This window comes from Crotalus tigris, unplaced genomic scaffold (genome assembly GCF_016545835.1).
Source record: "Crotalus tigris isolate CLP2741 ecotype Arizona unplaced genomic scaffold, ASM1654583v1 scf7180000019483.1746242, whole genome shotgun sequence".
In the NCBI taxonomy this organism is placed as follows: domain Eukaryota; kingdom Metazoa; phylum Chordata; class Lepidosauria; order Squamata; family Viperidae; genus Crotalus; species Crotalus tigris.
The window spans coordinates 203,247-229,738 of record NW_024097562.1 but is presented as its reverse complement, the minus strand read 5'-3'; the positions used below and the strand labels follow the sequence as shown (position 1 = coordinate 229,738).

General features: G+C 42.8%; 2 protein-coding genes across 2 annotated transcripts in view; one reads left to right on the top strand and one right to left on the bottom strand.

The window, feature by feature from the left end:
- Window positions 1–13,579, bottom strand: part of NFXL1 (nuclear transcription factor, X-box binding like 1) — a 60,709-nt gene extending 47,130 nt beyond the window's left edge. Inside the window, exons 1-4 of the mRNA XM_039362884.1 lie at window positions 13,297–13,579; window positions 9,682–9,861; window positions 5,595–5,704; window positions 2,888–3,021 (exon numbers count right to left, since the gene is read on the bottom strand). Of these exons, the coding sequence (XP_039218818.1) occupies window positions 2,888–3,021; window positions 5,595–5,704; window positions 9,682–9,861; window positions 13,297–13,444 (572 nt within the window). The 5' untranslated portion in view covers window positions 13,445–13,579. The remainder of the gene's footprint in view (window positions 1–2,887; window positions 3,022–5,594; window positions 5,705–9,681; window positions 9,862–13,296) is intronic.
- Window positions 13,580–13,833: 254 nt separating this feature from the next.
- Window positions 13,834–25,017, top strand: SRD5A3 (steroid 5 alpha-reductase 3). Its single transcript, XM_039362895.1, has 5 exons — window positions 13,834–14,110; window positions 16,971–17,137; window positions 19,639–19,833; window positions 21,800–21,922; window positions 24,650–25,017. Exons 1-5 carry the CDS (start codon window positions 13,872–13,874, stop codon window positions 24,907–24,909), a joined length of 984 nt encoding a protein of 327 aa, XP_039218829.1. The 5' UTR covers window positions 13,834–13,871; the 3' UTR covers window positions 24,910–25,017.
- Window positions 25,018–26,492: the final 1,475 nt, after the last annotated feature.

Genomic DNA, 26,492 nt, shown 5'->3' with positions numbered 1-26,492 from the left:
TGTTTATAAAATCATTGCCTCTATACTTTTCATATGGAAAGAAAAATATTGTTGTTGTTGTTAATTGCGAAGTCGTGTCCGACCCATCGCGACCCCATGGACAATGTTCCTCCAGGTCTTCCTGTCCTCTACCATCTTCTGGAGTCCATTTAAGTTCACACCTACTGCTTCAGGGACTCCATCCAGCCATCTCATTCTCTGTCGTCCCCTTCTTCTATTGCCCTCCATCTTTCCCAGCATTAGGTCCTTCTCCAGTGAGTCCTTCCTTCTCATTAGGTGGCCAAAGTACTTGAGTTTCAACTTCAGGATCTGGCCTTCTAAAGAGCAGTCGGGGTTGATCTCTTCTAGGACTGACCGGTTTGAACGCCTTGCAGTCCAAGGGACTCTTCTCCAGCACCATAGTTCAAAGGCCTCCATTCTTTGGCGCTCAGCCTTTCTTATGGTCCAACTTTCACAGCCATACATTGCAACTGGGAAAACCATGGCCTGGACTATACGCCCTTTTGTTGGCAGGGTGATGTCTCTGCTTTTTAGTATGCTGTCTAGATTTGCCAAAAAAAATATAAGCTTTTGTATTTAATGTTTATCTTACAACTAGGTTATAGGCAAGTATAACAATTCTTTCCCATTGTTTAAAATGCATAGATGGATTCTGTTTCTATGTAATTTTAACATAAAACTGATTGGTAAGAAGAGTGGAACCAAGAAAGGTCTCTGAAAAATTAGCTTTATGATGGACACAACTGAACTAGGTGGAGAACGAAAAGCACCCTTTTGCATATGTGCTGCACATGTATTTACAAAATAAATAAGCTGCAGATTAAAAAAAGTTCATGTTAATGTGCAAAAAAAAAGAATCAGGAGGTCAGCATAACAATGAGGATGGCAAAGAAAAGAGAAATGTAACATAGATAAATTAAGGTAATAGATAGTAAATGGACTCCAGAAGATGGTAGAGGACAGGAAGACCTGGAGGAACATTGTCCATGGGGTCGCGATGGGTCGGACACGACTTCGCAATTAACAACAACAACAATATTTACAGCTAGGGAAGTTAGGAGGCTGGAGGCTAAACATATGAAGAACATTTACAGGAATTGGGTAATGAAAAGCACCTGAAGGCAGGACCAGAAACAATGGATGGAAACTAACCAAGGAGAGAAGCAGCCTAGAACTAAGGAGAAACTTTCTGACAGTGAGAACAATTAATCAGTGGAACAGCCTGCCTTCAGAAGTTGTGGGTGCTCTATCACAGTGGTGGCAAACCTATGGCACGGGTGCCAGAGGGGGCACTCAGAGCTCTCTCTGTGAGCACGTGCACTGTCGCCCCAGTCCTAGGCCTTCAGCTGGGTTTTATAAAACCTTTTCGCTTTAGGCCTCCGCCACCGTGTGCAAAAAAAAAAAAAAAAAGGTTCAATCAATGAGTCAATTTCAACTTCTCGCGGGGAAAAAAAAGATCTTGCAAAGTTGGGATTTATTTATTTATGAGACTTATATACCGCTTTAAGTGCAAGCACTCTCTAAGCGGTGTACACCAGTAAGCAATGTATATATATATATTTACATTGCCCCCAACAATCTGGGTCCTCATTTTACCTACCCTGGAAGGATGGAAGCCAACCTTGAGCCTGTGAGATTTGAACCGCTGACCTGCTGAACACAGTCAGCTAAAGTGGCCTGCAGTACTGCACTCTAACTGCTGCGCCACCTCGGCTCTTGATTGATTGATTGAACTTTTTAGTCCCACCCAGTCTGCCGTTACCACCGCAGTGACGCCCACCCAGCACCCGACAATACATAAGTGGGTTTGGGGTTGCAGTTTGGGCACTCGGTCTCTAAAAGGTTCGCCATTACAGCTCTATCACTAGAGGCTTTTAAAAGGGGACTGGACAAACATTTGTCTGAAATGGTATAAGGTCTCCGGTTCAAGCAGGGAGGTGGACTAGAAGACCTCTAAGGTCCCTCCCAACTTTATTATTCTATGACCCAAGGAAGATCAGCCTTTCTGTTCCTAGACACCATTTTGCATTGTTACATTTGTTATATTCAGAAGGGTTACATTCAGAAGGAGTGAAGCAATACAGTCTGAAGTTCACTGACCAAACCCTTTCCTAAAAATATGTTGGATATACTGTACTGTGAACAGTGAACTAAATTCAACTCAACACTAGCTAACAGAGAAACTCACAGATTACCTGTGTGCCAGATATAAATATTTTCAAGATCCAACTGTTTTGAATGGAAAGCAAAGGTTGTGCACAATTTTGGCTGAATTGGTCCCAGTGAATATATAACATAGGTCATATTCTTAACTTGTACAATATTCAAGATGTGCTAGATTAGCTAAACATACTTCAAAATAAAAGTAAGATTTATCAGCTAGGGCAGTGATGGCGAACCTTTTAGAGACTGAGTGCCAAACTGCAACCCAAAACCCACTTATGCATCATCAAGTGCCGGGTGGATGTGGCCCATTGGCTGGGCGTGGCTACGGTGGTAATGGCAGACTGGGTGGGACTAAAAAGTTCAATCAATTTCAACTTTGCACGATCTTTTTTTCCCCGCGAGAAGTTGAAATTGACTCATTGATTGAACCTTTTTTTTCTTTGCACATGGCGGTGGAGGCCTAAAGTGAAAAGGTTTTATAAAACCCAGCTGAAGGCCTAGGATTGGGGCGATGGCGCACAGAGGGGGCTCTGAGTGACGCCTCTGGCACCTGTGCCATAGGTTCGCCACCACTGAGCTAGGGAGCTTTACACTGAAGCTAAAATTGCAGCATTTACGGTATAGACTTCTGGCTACAACTGTTCTTTTCAAAGCTAGTGCTCCATTTTTTTTCCCTCTAAATGCATAGACCAGCTTTCAAAACAAACTCTTAAAAGTTTACCATGGCCATGGATAATCCTTTTTTCCAAAATCATCATTAGTCAGAGGAGAAGATACTAAAAAAAGGCTATCTTTCGCCCATTTTTGTATGCACGGCATATGAAATATGCAGAAGCAGCCAGAACAACTCCAGACCTGGAAGAAAAGCGAGAATATGTGGTTTAGAAGCCCTTCTTAGCAATCTGTTGATCTGAACCGTAACATTTAATCCTTAAAAATAAAAGAAAATAACTAAGAAAAAATTGGGCTTCTGCCTGAGGTGAAATACCTGGTTGTCTAATCCAGGGGTAGGCAACCTCAGCTCTTTTATGACTCATGGGCTTCAACTCCCAGAATTCCTGAGTCAGCATAGCTAGTCTAATCATTAAATTAATGCTATTTATCTTCATCTTCTGATAACATAGCATTTTGTGGCTAGAGATGTCTTAGCCACAAAATAATAACATTTCTTACTTTATTTCCGCCCCAAACTTTTCTATCTCCACTTGTGTTTAATAAGGTATTTTAAAACACAAAGCCAAATACACCCCTCCAGGTGGACCTCAACTTACAACTGGTCGCTTGGCAATGGACCCCACAAAAGTTACTTACGGTCTGGTTCTCACATTCTGACAGCCGCTGCCCCCCCTTCGTGGTCACATGGCGATATTTTGGTCCCTTGGCAACCAACCCGTGTATGTGGTATATTGCAGCATCCCTGTCAGGTCCCCAAATCCTTATTGTTTGGGGCCTGCCATTCTGCTGGGGGGGGGGGAGGGAATAACTTTGGGATAACTTTCGCTTTCTGCTTTTCCTCTCCCATCCCTATCCACTTGAGAAAAGAATGTGTCTCCCTTACCAGGGAGACAGCTACGGAGAAATGCAACTGGAGAAGACCTTGAGATGTGAGCCAACTGTGCCAGTTACCTGCTCTGTGTGCCACCTGTGGATTGGCTGGATTTCAAATGGACACTATGACTTTGGTGGGAGGAGGAAGATTGCCAGTTTAACTATAGCATTTAGACGGGCTTTTTCTCCAGACCTTGCCTTGACTTCCCTACTGTCACTGACCCCTAATAAAAGTTCCTTTTGAGACAATGCCTGTTTCAAGAGTTCTGCTTTCTTGGGTGGTTGGCTGAGGTGGGTCCTTACAATCCCACAGTCACGTGAACACAATTTACAATCTTTTTTTGCTAAAAAAACTGATGATTACTTCCATGTTTTCGGCAAATACGGCCCATAGCAAAAAAATAAAGGTTCACTTAACAACTGCATTTGCTTAATGACCACTACAAAAACAATTCAGAAGCTACAACTGGTACAGAATGAAGCTGTGCAGGCAGGCAGGGCTGGAGGTCCCTAGGGTGGCACATATAACACTGCTGTGCACAAAATGCATGGGTTGCCAATTTGCTTCCGAATCCAATTCAAGATGTTGGTTATTACTACAAGCATGTGTCTATGGCATCTGAGGTGCCATCTTGCCCCAATGGGACTGGCCTACCCAATTTACTACAGCAAAAGGAGCTTGCTACAAACTCATCAGTCAAGGAATTTAGGCTAATGGGATCAAGGAGGAGGCCTTTTCTGCTGTGGCTCCTACCTTATGGAACTCAAAGGTGCTTTTTTAAGAGGCAACTAGACCAGGGGTAGGCAACCTTGGCTCTTCAACTCCCAGTTGGACTTCAACTCCCAGAATTCCTGAGCCAGTCCTGCTGAGGGGAAAGAAAGAGGTTTCTAAGCTGAGCCAAGCTGGCTCAGGAATTCTGGGAGTTGAAGTCCACGAGTCATAAAAGAGCCAAGGTTGCCTACCCCTGAATTCAAATCCTTCCATTCCCCACCATCCAATCAGAGCTGAAGAAGCTTCTTGGATGAAATGTCGTCAGAGAAAAACAAGAAAGTCCAGTTGCCTCTTGAAAAAGCACCTTTGGGACAACCATGACCTGGATGACTGAGAATCTCCATAGATACCTTGTGGAACATTCTACCACTGGACCTGAAATCTGCCCCCCCACCCGTCTGGCCTTCTGGAAGGGCTTTACAACCTAGTTTAGCTTGCAGCCCTGCTGAGGATATTCTTTGCTGAAAATGGTTGATGGGGTAAGAGAGAAGCTCCTACTCTGTGCCACTGTTTCTGATTTTTATTCAAGTCTTATTAATGTTAAGTATTTACAAATTTAATAATCAGAATTGTTTGTATAAATTTAATAAAGACATTCAAGTTGATACATTTACCCACCAGACTCGGGTAGGCAACCTTGGCTCTTTTATGACTTGTGGACTTCAACTCCCAGAATTCCTCAGCCAGCATGGGGGAACTATGGCCCCCTCATGACTTGTGGACTTTAACTCCCAGAATTCCTGAGCCAACATGGGGGAATTATGGCCCCCTCATGACTCGTGGACTTTAACTCCCAGAATTCCTGAGCCAACATGGGGGAATTATGGCCCCCTCATGACTCGTGGACTTCAACTCCCAGAATTCCTGAGCCAGCATGGCTCAGCTTGGAAACCTCTCCCTTTCCCCTCAGCATGGCTGGCTCAGGAATTCTGGGAGTTGAAGTCCACGAGTCATAAAAGAGTCAAGGTTGCCTACCCCTGCACCAGAGAAATGCAGTCTCACAAATAACCACCCTGATATGGTGTTCTGTCTTGGAAGGCAAAGGTATTTCAAGAGATTAGTGAATACAGATTGGGAAAAAGATAATACAGCAATGTAAGATACTTACTGCTTGATTTCTCTTAATTGAAGCAATGCAAATCAGGCATGTCAGTGCCCCAGATTGAAAGGCATCGTTCATATATTGCTTTGTGCGCTCCAACTCACTTGCATCTCCATCTTTGAATAGAAAAAGATAATAAAAAATCTATTATGTTAGTAGTCTTTATGGGCTAGAACAGACATGTCAAACTTGCGACATCACATGACATCGTGTGACGTATCAGAGCTTTTTCCCCATTCGGCGCGGTTTTGTCGTGACACATCTGGCCTGTGGGCCGGCAGTTTGACACCCCTGGGCTAGAAACTGTAGAATCACAAAATCACGTGTTCTTTTGAAGCCTCTATCACACTAACTGTTAAATATTTCTTTCATCTTCATCCTAATCAATTATACAGAATGTCCTCTTTACAATTTTTTTTAATATATTTTATTGATTTTTTTAGAATAACAACCTTTAGTGCTTAGTAAACAATGTGTTGTCTGGGTTCATATATTTAACAACAATCAATAATAGTTAATTTTTATGCTTTCATAATTAACATACTAACTAGAAATACTAAATCGCTATAAGTCCTGTTTTCAAAACTTATTTAAGCTTACTTTCTCCTCAGTATTCAAAACATTTCTTGTCAGTTATTCTCAAAATTAATTACATTTAAATATCCAAAACATTTCATACATTTCCCATATCATTAAAAAAATACTATACTACTTATAAATCACATCTCTCTAACTATAGAACCCTTTCATATCCAAAATTTGACTATTCTTTTAACCATATTCAGACAAATGTTTGATCATATGATACTCCATCTGGTATGTCAAGCATCTCTCTTGAGTCTGCTCTCGCCTGTTTTTATTTAAGCTTAGTTTCCCTTCAGTATTCAGAACATTTCTTATCAATTATAATTTTCTCCAAGTTGATTCCTTTTGAATATCCAAAACATTTTGTTCACTTAAATCATCCCACTATTTTTACATTTCCCATATCATAAAGAAATACCATACTACTTATGAATCACATCTCTCTTACTATAGAATCCGTTCATATCCAAAATTTAACTACCGTATTTTTCCGGTGTATAAGACGACTTTCTAAAGCACCGAAATCGGCACCGAAGTCGGGGGTCATCTTATACGCCGTCTTATACGCCGGAAATTACGGTAGTTTCTGGTGTATAAGACGACTTTCTAGGCATGGAAATCGGCGCCGAAGTCAGGGGTTGTCTTATACGCCAGGTTACCTTATACGCCAGAAAATACGGTATTCTTTTAACCATATTCAAACAAGTGTTTGGTCATGTAGTACTCCATCTGGTAGTTCAAATTATCTCTCTTGAGTTTGGCTCTCGCCTTCTTCTTTTCCTTAGCAGCTTTCCAAGTCAGTATATTCAGCTTGCCAAGAGATTCTTCCTGTATTTTTATATGTTGTTAAGAATGGGAAAGACAAATTGAGTAAGATGCTTTTGAGGGGAGTTTCGCCCATTTATGTTCCTTTCATTCTCCCTCAATTTCTCTTTTCATTTTTTGTCTCCCAAACGCTAGTGATTCTCCTGATAGCTCTACTGTCCATTTTATCAAGTCTTCTTTCTTATCTTCAGGTTTGTTTTGAAGTTCTAAAAAATAAAATGTCTTTTCCATTTCCAATATTATAGCAAAATCTTGCAGATTTTTCTTTGTATGTGTTAAGCTGTAATTTTCTTCATTTGTGGCCTCCATCTTTGGGTCATTTTCCTCTGGTTTTTGTTCTATTATCTGATTTATTGGTTCATTCTTTGTCACCATTTTCTGAGAATTTTTAAATTGTGAGCTTAGGTCAGGGATGTGCTCGTTTATATCATCAAAATATTTTTAATCTCATTATGATTTGAAGCAATTGTCGTTTAGATTAGTTGCAACATAGCATACATTTCCTCCAGGAAAATATTTGTCTTGTCTTGAAGTATTACTCCTGCAGATCTCTGATGTTCCAGACTGGGGATTTTAGAAAAGAATATTGCGTGTGGTTTCTTACCACTTTTAGTTGTATATGCAATCTCCATTTTCATCAAACTAACCTATCTTAAATTCCAAACGCTATAGTCTTATATGTTTCTTATCTTTATGAACAGTCCAAAATGTTCAACAGTTAAAACAATTCAATAATTTCCCCCCTAAAAGAATAGCCAGAGTCAAAGTTTTTCCTTCTCTGCAAACGATTCTTAAACTTAAATATCACAGCTCAGTAAGTGTTTATAATCCAAGAAAGTCAGCAGTTTTCATAACAATTGTATTTCTCATTCTGCAATAGGAAGCCCAGTGTATTTTTTTTCCTCTGTTCCCAGCTGTTCTCTGTTTAGCTAAGAATCACTGAGGATCAAAGGGATAAATTGTGCTCTGTTTTTCGGTGTCTTGCCAATTTCCAAGGCAGGGCAGCTGTAGTTCTATATTCTGTTCCACCACTAGATGTCAGTAGCTGTTTATTTTCCAACTTTTAAAGTGAAAAGATTATTTTCTTATAATTTCATCACTATTCTTTTAAATAAAAAATCTTAACAATTTCCACAGTTTTCAGTTTTATCCAAATTATAGTTTTACATTAGTCCATTTCAATGTATTTCTGTCCCCCATTAAAAATTAAATTGCTGCTTCCGTCTATGGAAGGGTAGGGTTATAGTCCCCTTCCTTCTCACTTTCGGAGGATATTTTGCTTCTTGGGGATCTTTTCCAGGAAATCAGTTTCAAAATAGAGAAGATCAATATTCTCACCCAACTCCAACACACCATTCACAGTTGTTCTTAGTTGGTGTTTTTGGATTTCGGATGCCAATAGCTTAGGCTAGCCACTAAAGTGTAGCTAGCCTTTCTCCTGTCAGGTTGGAGGCTTCCATGATCAACGAGGGGGCCTCCTTCTTCGTCGCCTCTCCGGAGCGACTTTAGACCCATTTAGGGTCTTCAGGCAGGACAAAACCAACCGTGGGGTGTGGAGCGCCGCAATCCCTTGGCTATGTCATTGTGATGCAAAACCGGAAGCCTTTACAGAACTATTTAAATTCATTAATATTTCAAGGTTGTTTTGCATGGCCTATTTGCTTCAAGTCACGCCACATTTCAACTGGGGCAAGATCAGCTCTTTTTCTCAAGTCATTCCAAAATGTGAAATTTCTCTTGTTCCAGCCATTCAATGATAAGAGTTACTTTTGTGTGATCATTCTCAGAAAGAATATCCATTTAAGCTTCACTTCGTTGACAAGTACCTGGACATTCCCTTATAGAATTTGCTGGTACAATCTAGAAATCACGTTCCCTCAATCCATATTCAGAGGCTAGAAAGAGCCCCATACTATTCCAGCCACGCTTCATGGAGAAGAGGACAGTCTTTTGTGAAAATGTAGTGTTTTGTTCTAATAAGCCTCTGGATTATCCAGGTAATAACTGGCAAACGTAGGAGGGATGGCAATTTTTCTGGGGAACAGTAGTTGCCTCCCTTTCATGCATATATCTTGTGTTCAATATTTTCATAATGTAAGAATCTTGAACACTAATGTCTAACCCTGCAAGAGTGGCTTGCAGATCCTTTTCCTTTATTGTGAGAGCTGTTTACCAACCTCGTTAGGTACAATATACTTGCTCTGAGGAGAAATTTTTTGTTTGACAATCACTCCTAGGAAAAGTAATGAGAGCACTGCATACATTTTGCCTGTGAAGTGATGAAGGCCAATATTTTGGCAATGATTTTTGCAGCCCTTGGTGTCTCATATGCGGATAATCCTTTTCCTGAAGTCTTTTTTGAGTAATCATCATTCACTTCCCCAAACCTAGATCCCGAAGAGCAAATTTCAATTTCACTGACAGGAACAGCAACCTCAACTTAGCACATTAAGGCAGCAGATTATCCTGAGATTTTACATATTTTTTCCAAAATACACAAGCAAAGCGTGACACAATATGGTTAGCTTACTGGGCAATGTGAACATGAACAGTATCTTTCCAAATCTAGCAAAGTAATATTCTATCACAAATATGGCAATTAATCTCTAAGCATTTTTTTAAAAAAATGTAATATGTTTTTCTTTGAAATGAAAGCTGAGAAGCCAATATAGAAAAAAATTACCAGTCTGATTAGTATATTTTGTAAATGTTTTGGCCAATATTTGTCCATGCTTCCCTTCAATTTCTTCTTCTTCATCATCATCATCATCGGATGAGGAGCTAAACTGATTTTCAACAAGCCTCTTAACTGCAGCTTGATTAGCCTTCTTGATTTCATCAAATTTTTTCTGCGATGCAAGTTCTGTTAAAATAATAAAACTACACATTAGGAGAAGCTAAAACAGTAATTAGCATCATATAATACACAAGCAATGGTTTGTTCAACTAATGCTGAATGAATCACAGTAACAATGTATATAAATATACTAAGGTCAAACCAAACAACCCACGTAATGGCTTAGCATGAAATATGAATCCAGACCCTATTTTTTCAACATTAAGGTCAATAAACTAAAGTTCTGTGTAAATATTTACCTATATAATAATTCTATACAAAGATCAGAAACTTTAAAAAGTTTTTGATGTGAGCTTTTCTCCAGATACTGTTATCTCAATTGTCTTTCAGCATGTATGACCAGGAAAATTAAGATTACTCTCTCCTTATGGTTAGATTTCCTATTTCTTACCATACTTCACTAATAATGCTCAAAATTCTAAAATACATCCTTTTTAATATGGTCTTTCGCATGAAGGCAGATCTGAAAGCAGTCAGTCAATGATAGCTTGGATCCAGGATTTTAACTAAGCATTAACACAAAAGTGCATGAAACTCTCTTTTTCCAAGAAAGGCTAATTTGGAGCATAAATAAACAGGGAAATTCTTTCTTCGGATTCTTAGCTTTCCTTTCTTGACATATTTCGGAGAAAATAAAACAGGAATCAATCATGGCTTGCCCATTACACAAATCCAACTACAGTGGGGCAAAAAAGTATTTAGTCAGCTACCAATTGTGCAAGTTCTCCCACTTAAAAAGATGAGAGAGGCCTGCAATTCTCATCATAGGTAGACCTCAACTCTGAGAGACAAAATGAGAAAACAAATCCAGACAATCACATTGTCTGATTTGGAAAGAATTTATTTGCAAATTATGGTGGAAAATAAGTATGTGGTCACCTACAAACAAGCAAGATTTCTGGCTCTCACAGACCTGTAACTTCTTCTTTAAGAGGCTCCTCTGTCCTCCACTCATTACCTGTATTAAGGGCAACTGTTTGAACTTGTTATCAGTATAAAAGACACCTGTCCACAACCTCAAACAGTCACACTCTAAACTCCACTATGGTGAAAACCAAAGAGCTGTTGAAGGACACCAGAAACAAAATTGTAGACCTGCACCAGGCTGGGAAGACTGAATCTGCAATAGGAAAGCAGCTTGGTGTGAAGAAATCAACTGTGGGAGCAATAATTAGAAAATGGAAGACATACAAGACCACTGATAATCTCCCTCGATCTGGGGCTCCACGCAAGATCTCACCCCGTGGGGTCAACATGATCACAAGAACGGTGAGCAAAAATCCCAGAACCACACGGGGGGACCTACTGATTGACCTGCAGAGAGCTGGGACCAACATAACAAAGGCAACCATCAGTAACACACTACGCTGCCAGGGACTCAGATCCTGCAGTGCCAGACGTGTCCCCCTGCTTAAGCCAGTACATGTCCGGGCCCGTCTGAAGTTTGCTAGAGAGCACTTGGATGATCCAGAAGAGGATTGGGAGAATGTCATATGGTCAGATGAAACCAAAGTAGAACTGTTTGGTAGAAATACAACTCGTTGTGTTTGGAGAAGAGAGAATGCTGAGTTGCATTCAAAGAACACCATATCTACTGTGAAGCATGGGGGTGGAAACATCATGCTTTGGGGCTGTTTCTCTGCAAAGGGACCAGGACGACTGATCCGTGTACAGGAAAGAAAGAATGGGGCCATGTATCGTGAGATTTTGAGTGCAAACCTCCTTCCATCAGCAAGGGCAATGAAGATGAAATGTGGCTGGGTCTTTCAGCATGACAATGATCCCAAACACACCGCCCGGGCAACGAAGGAGTGAGTGGCTTCGTAAGAAGCATTTCAAGGTCCTGCAGTGGTCTAGCCAGTCTCCAGATCTCAACCCCATAGAAAACCTTTGGAAGAAGTTGAAAGTCCGTGTTGCCCAGCGACAGCCCCAAAACATCACTGCTCTAGAGGAGATCTGCATGAAGGAATGGGCCAACATACCAGCAACAGTGTGTGCCAACCTTGTGAAGACTTACAGAAAACGTTTGACCTCTGTCATTGCCAACAAAGGATATATAACAAAGTATTGAGATGAACTTTTGATACTGACCACATACTTATTTTCCACCATAATTTGCAAATAAATTCTTTCCAAATCAGACAATGTGATTGTCTGGATTTGTTTTCCCATTTTGTCTCTCATAGTTGAGGTCTACCTATGATGACAATTGCAGGCCTCTCTCATCTTTTTAAGTGGGAGAACTTGCACAATTGGTGGCTGACTAAATACTTTTTTGCCCCACTGTATAAACGTCTTGCCGACAAACGGAACTAAGCTAAAATATTTAAGTAATACAAATTAGAACGTTGCTGATTTGCACAAGATGTACATGTAGTTTGTAACCTGCTTCAAAGTGATATTTCTCTTCCTTTATTAATGCTTCTGTGCTCTTTGAGAATCCAAATTCAGCTATATCGGTATCCATAAATATTCCATTAGAATTTGAGACCTTTTCCTCACGGGAAAGGAGGCAAAGGGGAAGCGCAAGTCTGAGGGTTCAGGCACTCTCATAACTGCATTAGGCACCACTCTGTATTGTGGTAAACATCACTGTCCTCGCTGCTGAAGACAGGCGCAGATGTGTTGCCTGCATCTGGAACAAGCACAAATGCAGACAACACAGACTCATCCCTAATAGCCTGCACCTGTCTTCCACAGCGAAGGGACCCAGGGCAGAAGACACCCTGCAGCTAAGGAGGCTCCACACCCATTTACACCGCTCAGGTGATCCTGAGCACACAGGTAAACCTCCAAGTGGCCTCAACGACTCTTGTCTACTAAACCAGGGGTAGGCAACCTTGGCTCTTTTATGACTCGTGGACTTCAACTCCCAGAATTCCTGAGCTAGCCATGCTGAGGGGAAAGGGAGAGGTTTCTAAGCTGAGCCATGCTGGCTCAGGAAGTCTGGGAGTTGAAGTCCACGAGTCATAAAGTGGCCTAGGCCTAGGCCAAGAGTAGGCAACCTTGGCTTTTATGACTCGTGGACTTCAACTCCCAGAATTCCTGAGCCAGCATGGCTCAGCTTGGAAACTCTCCCTTTCCTCTCAGCATGGCTGGTTCAGGAATTCTGGGAGTTGAAGTCCACGAGTCATAAAAGAGCCAAGGTTGCCTACCCCTGGTCTAAAAGAATGCAAAGGACCAGCGGTCTGCAAGGAGTATACATCCTTTCATTCCCCACCATCCAGCCGGAACCGAAGAAGCTTCTTGGAGGAGAAGTGAAACGTCTTCAAAGAAAAAACAAGAAAGTCCAGCTGCTTCCTGAAAAAAGCAGCTTTGGGAAAGGCATGTTTCTCCCCCCCCCTCCCCCGCTCGCCGCTCTTTCTCATGAAGGCGGCTCCAGAAAGCCTCGCCAGCCCAAAGATGAAGCCTCCCGGCGGCACAGCAGGGAGGGATACTCACCCTGGGCTCCCCCTGCGCCGCCCGGCAACCCTCCGGCTCCTCTCGCCTTTCCCCGCCCGCCGGGTCCGTTGCCCAAAGAGACCCCGCCGGCTGCAGCCCGGCCCCTGCCTCTCCCGCGCCCTCCCTGGCGCCAAGCAGCGGCTTCCATCCCTCCGCTTAGTGGAAGCCGCGGGCCTCCGACGGCCGCTGCCCCTCCGACGGTCGCTTTTCGGCCAGTCCGAGCTCGGAGAGGCGACGTAGCCGTCCAGCTCCTACTCCAGCCAGGTTGGCAGCTCGAACTACAATTCCCAGCATGCTCTCAGCTGAGGAGCGGAAGCGCCACCGGAAGGAGGTGTGGAAAACCGGCCAAGGGCGGGGCTTTGCCGCTCCCGCGACTGCTTCCCCAGATTGCTCTGGCATAGGGCAGGGGTAAGCAACCTTGGCTCTTTTATGACTCGTGGACTTCAACTCCCAGAATTCCTGAACCAGCCATGCTGGCTCAGGAATTCTGGGAGTTGAAGTCCACGAGTCATAAAAGACCCAAGGTTGCCTACCCCTGGCATAGGGTAATTGAGCGGGGAGGGGAGGGGAAGGGAATGAGCGGTGAGTTCGGCGTCTGCGCAGTGAGGGAAATGCTGGCTGCGGTGTGGCTGGCGTTGTCCGCGTGTTTCTTCGCCGCGCTGCTCGCTCTGCAAGTTCCGCTGCTGAAAGCATCACGCGGGGCTCCCTCGCTGAACCTCGTCGGGATCTTTCAAGACCTGATCCGTTACGGGAAGACCAAGGCAGCCGGTGGGCAGCGTCCCGTCCTCCTGCAGATCTTTGATGTTCCCAAGAGGTAAACCAAACAGGTTATTTACAGTAGGAGCGGAGTGCAATCAGAGTAGAGCTGGAAGGGACCTTGGAGGTCATCTAGTCCAGCGGTTCTTAACCTTTTTCAACGAATCGCCCCATTGAGCCAATGAGGAAGGTGTCATCGCCCCCCTCCCCTAACATAACCTCTCAATCACAACATAGGAGATAATTCTTCAATTTATGCAAACCCTTTTTTTGTTTTCTTTAAAATGGTCATCAGGACATATCGATGCAAGTAATTTATTTCCAGTCTTTTTCCCATATCTCAACTGTGTGAAAAATTTTTGGTGCCACCCGTCACTTTATTCCCAAACTTCGTGATACATGTATTTCATTATTATCTTATTTATTCGAGACACTTAAATGTAACGACCACGGAAAACAAAATTCAATTTCAAGAAAGTGAAATGCCCAAAAAGAAAAACAGTAATATTTAATGATTGAATTACAAGTGAAATTTAAGACCCAAAAAGAAATATAAAAAGGGCAGAGGCTGCTGCGCAACGCACATGAAGATAAGCGATGCGTCTTCACATATATACGGTGTTCTGTACTGAAGCTATCTGGAGGAACATTTGAAAACACAATTCAATCCACTAATAGCGAGCGATCTGATGTTTTTGTACGACAGATATGCAGTGATTCACTGTATGAAAAAGTCTAAAAGTGTCCTCAAAACTTCTTGCTCCATTGCCCCCATATCACCCTCTTTTTGTTCCTTCGCCCCCACGTCGCCTTTGTTCCATCGCCCCCCTGAAAAATGAAATCGCCCCCTGGGGGGCGATATCGCCCAGGTTAAGAACCACTGGACTAGTCCAACCCCCTCCTATAGTACCCTATAGTACCATTTCAGACAAGTGGCTGTCCAGTCTCTTAAAAATTTCCAGTGTTGGAGCATTCATAACTTCTGAAGGCAGGTTGTTCCACTGATTAATTGTCCTCACTGTTAGGAAGTTTCTCCTTAGTTCTAGGTCAGGGGTGGCGAACCTATGGCACGGGTGCCAGAGGCGGCACTCAGAACCCTCTCTGTGGGCACGCACGCCATCGTCCCAGTCCTAGGCCTTCAGCTGGGTTTTATAAAACCTTTTCACTTTAGGCCTCCATCGCTTGTGCAAAAAAAACCAAACGGTTCAATGAATCAGTCAATTTCAACTTCTTGCGGGGGAAAAAAAAGATCTTGCAAAGTTGGAATTGATTGAACTTTTTAATCCCATCCAGTCTGTTGTTACCACCACAGCCACGCCCACCCAATGGGCCACACCCAGACAATGGGCCACACCCACCCGGCACCCGACCATACATGTGGATTTTGCGTTGCAGTTTGGGCACTCGGACTCTAAAACAGCAGTTCTCAACCTATGGGTCGCGACCCCATTTGGGGTCGATCAACCATTTCTCGGGGGTCGCCAAACAAGGCGATCCGCCATTTTTCCCCCTCAGGGGGCGGTGCCGCGCGTGCGCGCTGCGCATGCGGCGGCGCCGGACATGGGGCGGCACGCTCTAAAAGGTTTGCCATCACTGTTCTAGGTTGCTTCTCTTCCTTGATTAGTTTCCATCCATTGTTTCTTTTCCTGCCTTCTGGTGCTTTGGAAAATCGGTTGATCCCTTCTTCTTTCTGGCAGCCCCTCACATATTGGAATAGTGCTATCACCTCACCCCAGGTCCTTCTTTTCTCTAGACCAGCCATACCAGTTCCTACATCCGTTCTTCATATGTTTTCGTCTCTAGCCCTTTAATCATCTTAGTTGCTCTTCTCTGCATTATTTTTCCCAAAGTCCCAACATCTTTTTTGTAATGTGGTGACCAAAACTGGATGAAGCAGAACTGCTCCATCTTTCGGGCCACCGCTACGGGTTCTTTTCCATGCTGCAATTGGTATAAATCCGCATTCTGAAATACATCCGACCATGAGCAGAATGGTTTTCCCATCTGCCCACTCGCGTCTGATTTTCTACGGTTTACTAACCCTTGCTCAGGTTAAGTTCCTTCTCTCCTGGAACAAAAAATGTTGGCCCCTCCAGCACAAGAGTTAGGTTGGGAACTAGTATATTAAACTACAATTTGCTTCAATCGCAAGAGAAGTATTTTGTGGTATGGAAAAAATGGATAGACTTTATACAATATAAGTTGGATATAAAAAAATATTTAGCTTTTCAATAACTCATATTTAAAAATTTAAAATATTTTATAGACCTTATTTTTTTTATTTTTTTTAATCTTTTTCTTTTTTCTTTTTTCCTATTTTTCTTCTTTTTAAGTATTTTTTTGTATTTATGTTTTTTTTATATATATATTATTGTTAAGTATCTTATAATCTGTTTAATTAATGTATTTAGATTTATTCATGGTTTAAATCTTTTTTAAGATTTTTTGAAGAAATTTCTATTAAGCCTATATTCAGCTCTGGGAAGGTCGGGGGAGGGAATGGGAGGGTTGGGGAGGTTCGGGGAAGGGTTGTATTGTTTTGTAAAATTTAAAAACTTTCCCCCCCAAAAAAACTACAATTTGCTTAATTACTAATCTAAAAACAAACCAACAACATTGTCTGTAGTTTATTTATTTATTTATTTATTTATTTATTTGTGAGACTTATATACCGCTTTAAGTGCAAGCACTCTCTAAGCGGTGTACACCAGTAAGCAATGTGTATCTATATTTACATTGCCCCCAACAATCTGGGTCCTCATTTTACCTACCCCGGAAGGATGGAAGGCTGAGTCAACCTTGAGCCGGTGAGATTTGAACCGCTGACCTGCTGAACACAGTCAGCTAAAGTGGCCTGCAGTACTGCACTCAATGCAATGTGCAGACTGATCCTAAACTGTCCCTGTTTCCTTCTGCAGGTGGTTCTACCATTTTTATATTGTGTCCGTGACCTGGAATGGCTTCCTGCTTCTGCTGTTTATGCAATGTGTGCTCTTCTCTCGGGCGTTCCCCTTTTGGATTCGGGATTTGCTTGACGTTCTTGATGAAGCAAAGGAAGACAGAAGTGTCCATCACTCAGAAAATGGTATGCATTCTTTTAGATATATGCATACTGTATTATTTGGTGGAGAGGGTCCCAATATATTATAGACTTTGCAGAATAGCTTCTCTACTAAAGCTGAAATTGTTTATTCTGTGCATAAAATCGGTGGACAAGCACAATAATTTTCACTACGGATTTTTCAAATATAGGTATCCCACCTTCATTTGGGGAGGGTAGGAGAAGAGGAATAGGGCTGCAGGGTATGGAGAGATCCAGAAAACTGAAGAAAAGAGTAGAAAAGAGGTCGGATAGTAATAATAGTTATACTCAAAATAATACTGGAGGTTGAAGGGCATATTTTAAATATATTTTAATATATTGGATACAGGTAGCGCTCAACAGTTCATTTAGTGACCATTTGAAGTGACAACAGCACTGAAAAAGGTGACTTATGACCATTTTTCACACTTACGACCCTTACAGCTGGGGTCTTCAAACTTAGCAACTGTAAGACATGTGGACTTCAACTCCCAGAATTCCTCAGCCAGCCCTGGCTGGCTGAGGAATTCTGGGAGTTGAAGACCACACATCTTACAGTTGCCAAGGTTGAGGACCTTACAGCATCCCCATGGTTACAGGATCAAAATTCAGACACTTGGCAACTGATTCATATTTATGACGGTTGCATATGTATAACAAGCAAAGTTAAGGGGGAAGCCAGGTTCACTTGAACAAATGCCAGAGGCTATGGGACCATCTCAATATGCTTCCATAACACTGCTAGCAAATAAACTGCGCTGCTAACCCGTGGGCCCTCCAGTTGGAATTCAGGATGCTGGTGGTCACCCATAAAAGCCTTCAGAGCACAGAGCCTGGACACTGAAGCCAGCTCTGCCTCTCTAACACAATCAGACAAACCATTGTCGTCTCTCCAAGGAGGTCAGCAGGTTTGGCACGATCTGGGTCCTATCAATTCATCAATATCGACTGACAGGAGCCAGGACTTTCTTTGCACTATGTCTGTACTACAGCTCCTTCCTCCGGATTCAGATGGCCCTGACTCTGCTGGCATTCAGAAAGACCTTGAGGACCTGATTCTTTCTCCAGGCAGCTAGCCAAGTTGCTGGGTGAGCCTGTTTTAATGCGTAACATGTGAGTGGCTTCTTCTGGTCTGGTGTGTTATTTTTTTTTATTGATGTCTGTCATATAAGTACAACTGAGCCCAAAATTTTTGTTGCTAAGTGAAACCTTTGTTAAGCCCCAGTTTACATCTTTTCTTGCCACAGTTGTTAAGTGAATAATAACGCAACTATCAAGTGAACGTGCCTTGCCCATTGACTTAGCTCAGTGGTGGCGAACCTATGGCACGCATGCCAGAGGCGGCACTCAGAGCCCTCTTGGTGGGCACGCGCGCCATGCCCCGGAGATGGCAACCATTCCTCTTCAACCAGCCGCCCGCTAACTCGCTGAGGTCCCATGTAGCCGGAGGCATCCCAGCACGGCTGGTTTCCCTCCCCTCCGTCCCATCCCTCCTGGCCTCGCATGCTCTCCTTTTCCCGGGCACGACCCACTTCATCGCCTCCTCGGCTGTCGGCTATCCGTCCAGCTCAGAGGTGGCTTCTCTGAACTACTGGTGGCGGGCTGTGGAGCCCCAGAGTGTGCCAGTTGAGGGGCCGGCAGGCTGTGGCTGCTGACAGACACCGTTGGCCCTCATGCGCTTGCTGGCCTCGGTGTGCAGGGCCAAGGGTGTCGGGCAGCAACTGCCCTGGCCCCTGCCTCACCTTGCCCTGTGACAATGGCACCCCTGCCTTGCCTTGCCCTGCCTCACCTCACCCCACAGGATGAGCCTCCTGCCCACCGTCCCCCCCTGCCAGAGACCCCCTGGATCTTCCCCAACCCTGCCCAGCCCCCACAGGCGTCCCTCCCCACGAGCAACATTGAAGTGACCACACCCACCCAGTCTGCCATGACCACCACAGCCACGCCCACCCAGTAGGCCACGCCCACTTTGCACTTGGCAATAAATAAGTGGGTTTTGGGTTGCAGTTTGGGCACTCGGTCTCTAAAAGGTTCACCATCACTGACTTAGCATGTCAGAAGGTCGCAAAAGGTGATCACAGGACCCCCAGGACATTGCAACCGTCGTAAATACGAGTCAGTTGCCTTGCCTCTGAATTTTGATCACATGACCCTGGGGGTGCTGTAATGGTGGTTAAGTGTGAAAAACGGTCATCTGTCACTTTTTCAGTGATGTAAGTTTGAACAGTCACTAAACGAACAGTTGTAAGATGAGGACTATCTGCATTTTGACATTTTTAACCACCTGTTAGTCACCCAAAGTCATTTGGAGCTTGATGTCTTTTATCTGAGAAGGAAAAATGTAGAGGCTGGTCCCATATTTTTCCCACTGACAGAACTCTATACGTTAACATGGGTAACATCTCTGAGGATTTCTTGCATATCTTGTGATTTGTTTGGGCTGAATCTGACACACTTAAGACAAGGTAACAGTTGTTTACACACTGTCTTTGTTGGATTTCTAGGTGCCGAATTCCTGTCAGCCTTCCTGGTGTGCTTTTGGGTCTGGGTGAATAGCTGTAGACGGCTAAAGGAATGTCTCCACATTAGCATCTATTCTGGAGGCGTCATCCATTTTGTACACTATTGCTTTGGCCTTTTTTACTATGTTTTGGTGGGGTTGACAGTGCTGTGTCAAGTGCCAGCAAAGAGCAGAGAAGGTAAGCATCTTCTATTGCCCTCTTGCAATACACTGCAGGAGAAGGAGTGGCAGAGCCAAGGGGAGGAGTAAAGAGAGGGGTTAGCCTAAAATTATTAGGTAGCCACAAATGAACTAAGTTCATCCCTCCTTCAACCACAGTGGGGCAGTGGTTACAATGCAGTATTGCAGGTTAATTCTGCCGAGTGCCTGCAGTTTGATCCTCACCAGCTCAAGGTTGACACAGCCTTCCATCCTTTTGAGTTTGGTAAAATGAGGGCCTAGATTGTTGGAGGCAATACAGGCAGTCCTCGACTTACAACAGTTCATTTAATGACCAAAGTTAAAACGGCACTGAAAAAAAGGGACTTAACGACCATTTTTCACCCTTACGACAATTGCAGCTTCCCACCGTCACGGGATCAAAATTCAGATGCTTGGCCACTGATTCATGTGGATGACGATTCCACATGAATGTCCTGAGATCATGTGATCCCCTTTTGCAAACTTCTGACAAGTAAAGTCAATGGGGAAGCCGAATTCACTTAACCACCGTGCTACTAACTTAACAATGGCAGTGATTCCCTTAACAGCCGTGGCAAGGAAGGTCGTAAAACTGGGGCAAAATTCAGCTCAACCAATGTCTCACTTAGCAACAGAAATTTTGGGCTCCATTGTGGTCGTAAATTGAGGACTACCTCTAGGCTGACTCTGTAAGCCGCTTAGTGAGAGCTGTAAAGCACTATGAAGCAGTATATAAATCTAAGTGCTATTGCTATCGATTGCCATTATTTAACTATAACCAGGTGCTGATCATTAGTTGGGAAAATTGCTCAGCATAGGCTTTCAGCAATAAATCAGTTAAATTGACCCTTCACGTGTAGACCTGGTCTTTTACACCTGACGTAAGCATTCTTTTTCTTTTGTTCAGGAATAGATGAGTATCAAACTGGTATAATAGCACATAAGCGCACAGGACACAGCCCACTATGAAATGACGCTATTGGTTTCTCTCATTTGAAACTGTTCCACTGATAGGTAGTTCTGCAAGTTTTTCCCAGATGTGGAAATGTCAGAAGCCATATCTAGGGCTACTGAATGCAAGATCAGATTTGCTACCATTGAACTGTGGTCATTCGCTTCCAAATCATTCAGTGGAACTAGGCCCAACTTGAAATACGGCGTACATGTTTCATGGCCTTCCGTAGGAGACAGATCAAAGTTCCCTTGAGGCAGAAAATTATTGTATCAGGAAAAGTATCACAGTTTATTTGCATGTTTTGGGATTGCACCCAAGGCATCTATTATTATTGGTACCATTTTTGCTTTCTTTTGCCACAGTCGTTCCACTTCTATTTGTACGTCTTTTTACGTTGTGATTTTCACCAGCTCTTTATCTTCTCTTCCGAAGTCTCCATGGTCTGCAAAGTCCACCATCCGGACTTAAATTTTGTCTTTCTTATTGATAATTGTTAAGTCTGGCCTGTTATGTGGCAGGTGCCTGTTTGAATTCTAAAATCCCAGAGCATTTCCATTTCTTCGTTTCTTCTACTTTGTCTATTTTCCACCTGTTCCGGCTTTCAGGCAAATGGTGTTTCTTGCAGATCTTCCAGTGTACCATTGTTGCTACTTTGTCATGCCATTGTTGATAGTCAATCTGTGCAATCTTCTTGCTGCAGTTAACCAGGTGATCCACTGTTTCTTCAGCTTCTTTGCAGTGTCAGCATTTATTGTCTGTTGCTTTCTTCTGACTTCCAGCTTTATATATTTGTTGTTGTTGTTGTTGTTATATACTATTTCTGAATGGCATTTTAAAAATTCATGGATGATATTTTGCTTCAAATGTGTTAAAATTCAGACTTCAGGATGATGTAGAATAAATAACAGTAACATCAGTTTACCATAGACCACATTGAAATCTGAATTTAATAAAGCAGAGGTTTAAAATATTTTAAAAGAATAAATACATTCTGTTTCTCTTCGTTTAGGCAAAGATCACTCATTGATAGTCTGCTGGTACCATGTTCTAGGACTTGTGATGTTCTGTTGGGCTTCTGTTCATCAACACAGATGCCATGTTATTCTTGCTAACCTTCGAAAAGATAAATCAGGTAAAAGAATTGCTATTCCACACAACATTTTTTAATCTTTCCCTGGTCAAATATATTAGCATAGCCCAGGGGTAGGCAACCTTGGGTCTTTTATGACTTGTGGACTTCAACTTCCAGAATTCCTGAGCCAGCCATGCTGGGGGGGGGGGGAAGGGAGAGGTTTCCATGCTGAGCCATGCTGGCTGAGGAATTCCGGAAGTTGAAGTCCACGAGTCATAAAAGAGCCAAGGTTGCCTACCCCTGGTATAGGTGTTATTGCAACCCTTTGTTTATTGTTCAAAGAACATTGGTGATATTTATGTAGAAAGCATTCAGAACAAACAACTTAGGTCTTTAAATCCAGATTAGGGAGATTAGTGCTTCAAATGCCAAGTCAAAAAGGTGCTTTGGAGTGAGTGGATATCTCCTTAAATTGGTTATTATCCTGAGATTGTATGGTAACAACCAATCCCAGGAAAAGTTGAGCTTGAGTTAATAACAAGCCAACAATCATGAACATGGCCATACCTGCTCCACAGCACCTTCTTGAACTCTGCTGGTATTTCTTTTAACTCAAAACAGTATCTCCTTGTGACTGAGTAGGTTCCATGTGAGCCCAGAAGACACAGCTTCTCCTAAGAAGGCTCCAAGTATGGTACACTTATTTATTCCATCCAAACCATCTTTCTTGGCTTGGGATCCAAAATGCTGCACGTCCCTAATACATGAATATTCTGACCTTGTATGCAAAGAGCAGGGGGTTCAACGTAAGGAACCAAACTTATGTGCGATTGAGGTTTGTTGAACCCAATCGCTCCAAAATCTCCTGCCTTGTTGCCCTTCTTAGCATTGTCCTCAAGATGGAGACTTAGACTGAGACTGAAAGAAGAGAGTTGTTGGGAGGCAAAAGGTAGAAACACCTGTTTTGAATTGAGGGATTTCTTGGCACCTTTCACTAGCATCCTGGTTTTGCTCTACATCAAAAGCCACTTGGACAAGATCTACTATTAGCAATAAAGGCCTAGGGCAAGGATAGGCAACCTTGGCTCTTTTATGACTCGTGGACTTCAACTCCCAGAATTCTTCAGCCAGCATGGCTCAGCTTGGAAACCTTTCCCTTTCCCCTCAGCGTGGCTGGCTCAGAAATTCTGGGAGTTGAAGTCCACGAGTCAGAAAAGAGCCAAGACTGCCTACCCATGGACTAGGCCTACCAGTTTCTGATAATCTACTCCTGTCAGGCTTAATAGACTAGGCCAGGAGTAGGCAACCTTGGCTCTTTTATAACTCGTGGACTTCAACTCCCAGAATTCCTCAGCCAGCATGGCTCAGCTTAGAAACCTCTCCCTTTCCCCTCAGCGTGGCTGGCTCAGGAATTCTGGGAGTTGAAGTCCACAAGTCATAAAAGAGGCAAGACTGCCTAGTCCTGGCCTAGGGAGATTGGGCTGTAGCTAAAGAGTAAAGCAAATTTCATTCATTGGCTATGCTAGCTGGGATGATCACTCTTGATGTTGAGCACAATTTGAAGCCAGATGATGGCGAGATTAGGCTAAAATATCTACTTGGGAAAATGTTTGAATGTAGTTACATAAGCACAGCCTGTAACATGTGAGACAGGAACATATTTTGGATTGTATCCAGAGGCACAATTGTATAATCCAGGAAAACAGGTTCTTTGGCCAAGCTGGATGTCCTGTCACTCACATTAACCATGGAGTAGAGAAAACCTGTGGCTGAAAAAAAAAAAAAATAATGAACAGATCTGATCAGAGTGAAGATGATCCTTCCAACTGATCAAAATAAGCACGTAGTTTTGTCTTGGAAAGAAAATACATTCACATGTTGATTAGCAACTGCCATGGTTAGTAACAATTCACACATATGATGGTATTTATAAACAGTTTATGAACAGTAATAAAGACAGAATAAAACAAAATATTTTCATTTCGGTATGTGCATTTATGACCAAACTTCCCACAAATGACAACAAAAGCTTTCAATGTGAAACTGATTAAGGTCTGGTCAGGTTCAGGTAGCAACTCTTTAAATAAGCTCTCTGGCCCGTGAGGGGGTTAAAAAAGGGGGGGGGAAATCAGGTCAGGCACGTGACACTATACAGAGTGGTTCTCAACCTGTGGCGACCATTTCACGGGGGTCGCCAAACAACGCAGTCCGCCATTTTTTCCCCCTTTTCCTTAGCTGTGCTACTCCCTTTTATTCTATTGGCTTTTGAAAGCCAATAGAATAGACTCTCTTGAATAGAGTCTAATTCTATTGGCTTTCAAAAGCCAATAGGAATTGTCCAGGCTGTCTCTGCCCTGCTGAGCCCGCCAAAAGTCCCATTCTGCAAACGGTGCTGCACCAGTTGAGTAGTCCTCGACTTACGACCGGTTGAGTAGTCCTCGACTTACGACTGGTTGGGGGTCGCAGCATTAAAAAGGTTGAGAACCACTGCTATACAGAGAACTTTAACTGAACGATGGAGCAACAATCGAGGATCTTCACAGCATCTCTCCCTTGCTCTCTCAGACACATATTCACTTAGCAACTATTTTGCTGAACGACAAAGTTGCTGGACCAGATTACGGTCACTAAATGGAAAAAAGGTGTGGTTGAGAAAAGGGCCAAATAGAGGCAATGGATTTATTAAAGTTGTAGCCTGACTGTTTTCCTCCCCCATCACTACCTAATTATACTACTAGTTCTGCTCACCTTTCTAAATTCAGCTATTTTTTTTATTTTTTATTTTAGGAAAGGTTGTCAGTTTGGATCATAGCATTCCTTTTGGCGACTGGTTTGAAATGGTGTCCTGTCCTCATTATTTTGCAGAATTTCTCATATATACATCAATGGCTGTCACTTTTGGATTTTATAATTTAACTTGGTGGCTAGTGGTGACATGTGTCTTTTTTAATCAGGCACTAAGTGCTGTTTTGTGCCACGAATATTACTTAAACAAATTTAAGCACTATCCAAAATATCGGAAAGCATATGTACCCTTTATTTTTTAACTTATTTATATTAAATGGAGTATGATTCTACATTTGAAGCAATTAAAAGATCTTGAGATCTTCTGAGATAAATTGATTATTATAAATCAAATGAATTTTGTTGAAATTGAATTGCTGCTGATCATCCTGTAGGTCATTATTATAAATCAAATGAATTTTGTTGAAATTGAATTGCTGCTGATCATCCTGTAGGTCATTTACTAGACTCAGCTGTGTGTATGAAAACACACGCCTGTTCTATTGAGATAAGCAGAACAATTTTATATAATATACTTAGAAGAAAGTTCAATTGAATGGCTTATCCCAAAGCGAATGCTCCTAAAATAATATCATAGCCATAGGCCAGGGGTAGGCGACCTTGGTTCTTTTATGACTGGTGGACTTCAACTCCCAGAATTCCTGAGCCAGCCATGCTGAGGGGAAAGGGAGAGGTTTCCAAGCTGAGCCATGCTGGCTCAGGAATTCTGGGAGTTGAAGTCCACGAGTCATAAAAGAGCCAAGGTTGCCTACCCCTGGTCTAGTGATTAAGGCACCAAGCTAGAAAGCAGGAGATGATGAGTTCAAATACCACCTTAGCCATGAAAATCAGCTTGAGTGACCTTGGGCCAATCGCTTTCTCTTAGTCCAGGGGTAGGCAATGTTGGCTGTTTTATGACTGGTGGACTTCAACTCCCAGAATTCCTGAGCCAGCATGGCTCAGCTTGGAAACCTCTCCCTTTCCCCTCAGCATGGCTGGCTCAGGAATTCTGGGAGTTGAAGTCCATGAGTCATAAAAGAGCCGAGGTTGCCTACCCTTGCCATAGGCAATTACACTATATATGCCTCCCTAACCATGGGACTTGCTCCTGAGGAAACAGCAAAGGAATGCACTTTTAATTAACTGATGCCGATGAAAGAGGTTTTTTTTTTTTCCTTTGCACAATTTTCTCGCTTTGGATCAGAATAGAACAGAACAAAAGAAGCTCTATAACTTTAGTCTGATTCACACCAGGTCTGCATGAATGGTGAAATGAAATGTTCAAACTTGACTGGCTCTACCTGTGTGATCAGAAATATGCAAAGCTTGGATGATCTAAAAAAAAAAAAAAACCTCAGGGCTGAACTTGTCTAGTATTTGCATAGAAAAGCACCAGATAATTCCAGGATTCTAGTAAAGCCAAGCTAACAATTTTAGAAGAAGGAAATGCAAATTACTCTCAGATAAATCCAGGAGCGTAGGTCCTGGGGCAGATGATGCAATGTTATAAATTGCAATATTTCTGCTGTAGAAATGCCAGGCCTTCCTCAAAGGACCACCAAATTTGTTGGCTTGAAGCTAGCTGGGAATACTGGAAGCATCAACCAGCACATCTGGAGGGCAGATTTGGGGGAAATTATCAATATAATCTCTCTTTCATCGCTACAATGGGAACTAGGTGCCTAAAATACCTGGAGATGAAAATTTTGCAGATATATTCTCTGTAGTGCCTGTGGGTGGGTCAAGAACCAATAGGTGGAAGCTTACAGAGAGAGAGCAAATCTGAAAATGCATAATTTTAAGGCCACGGGAGCCATGAAGCAGTGGAACAACCATACATGCTCCA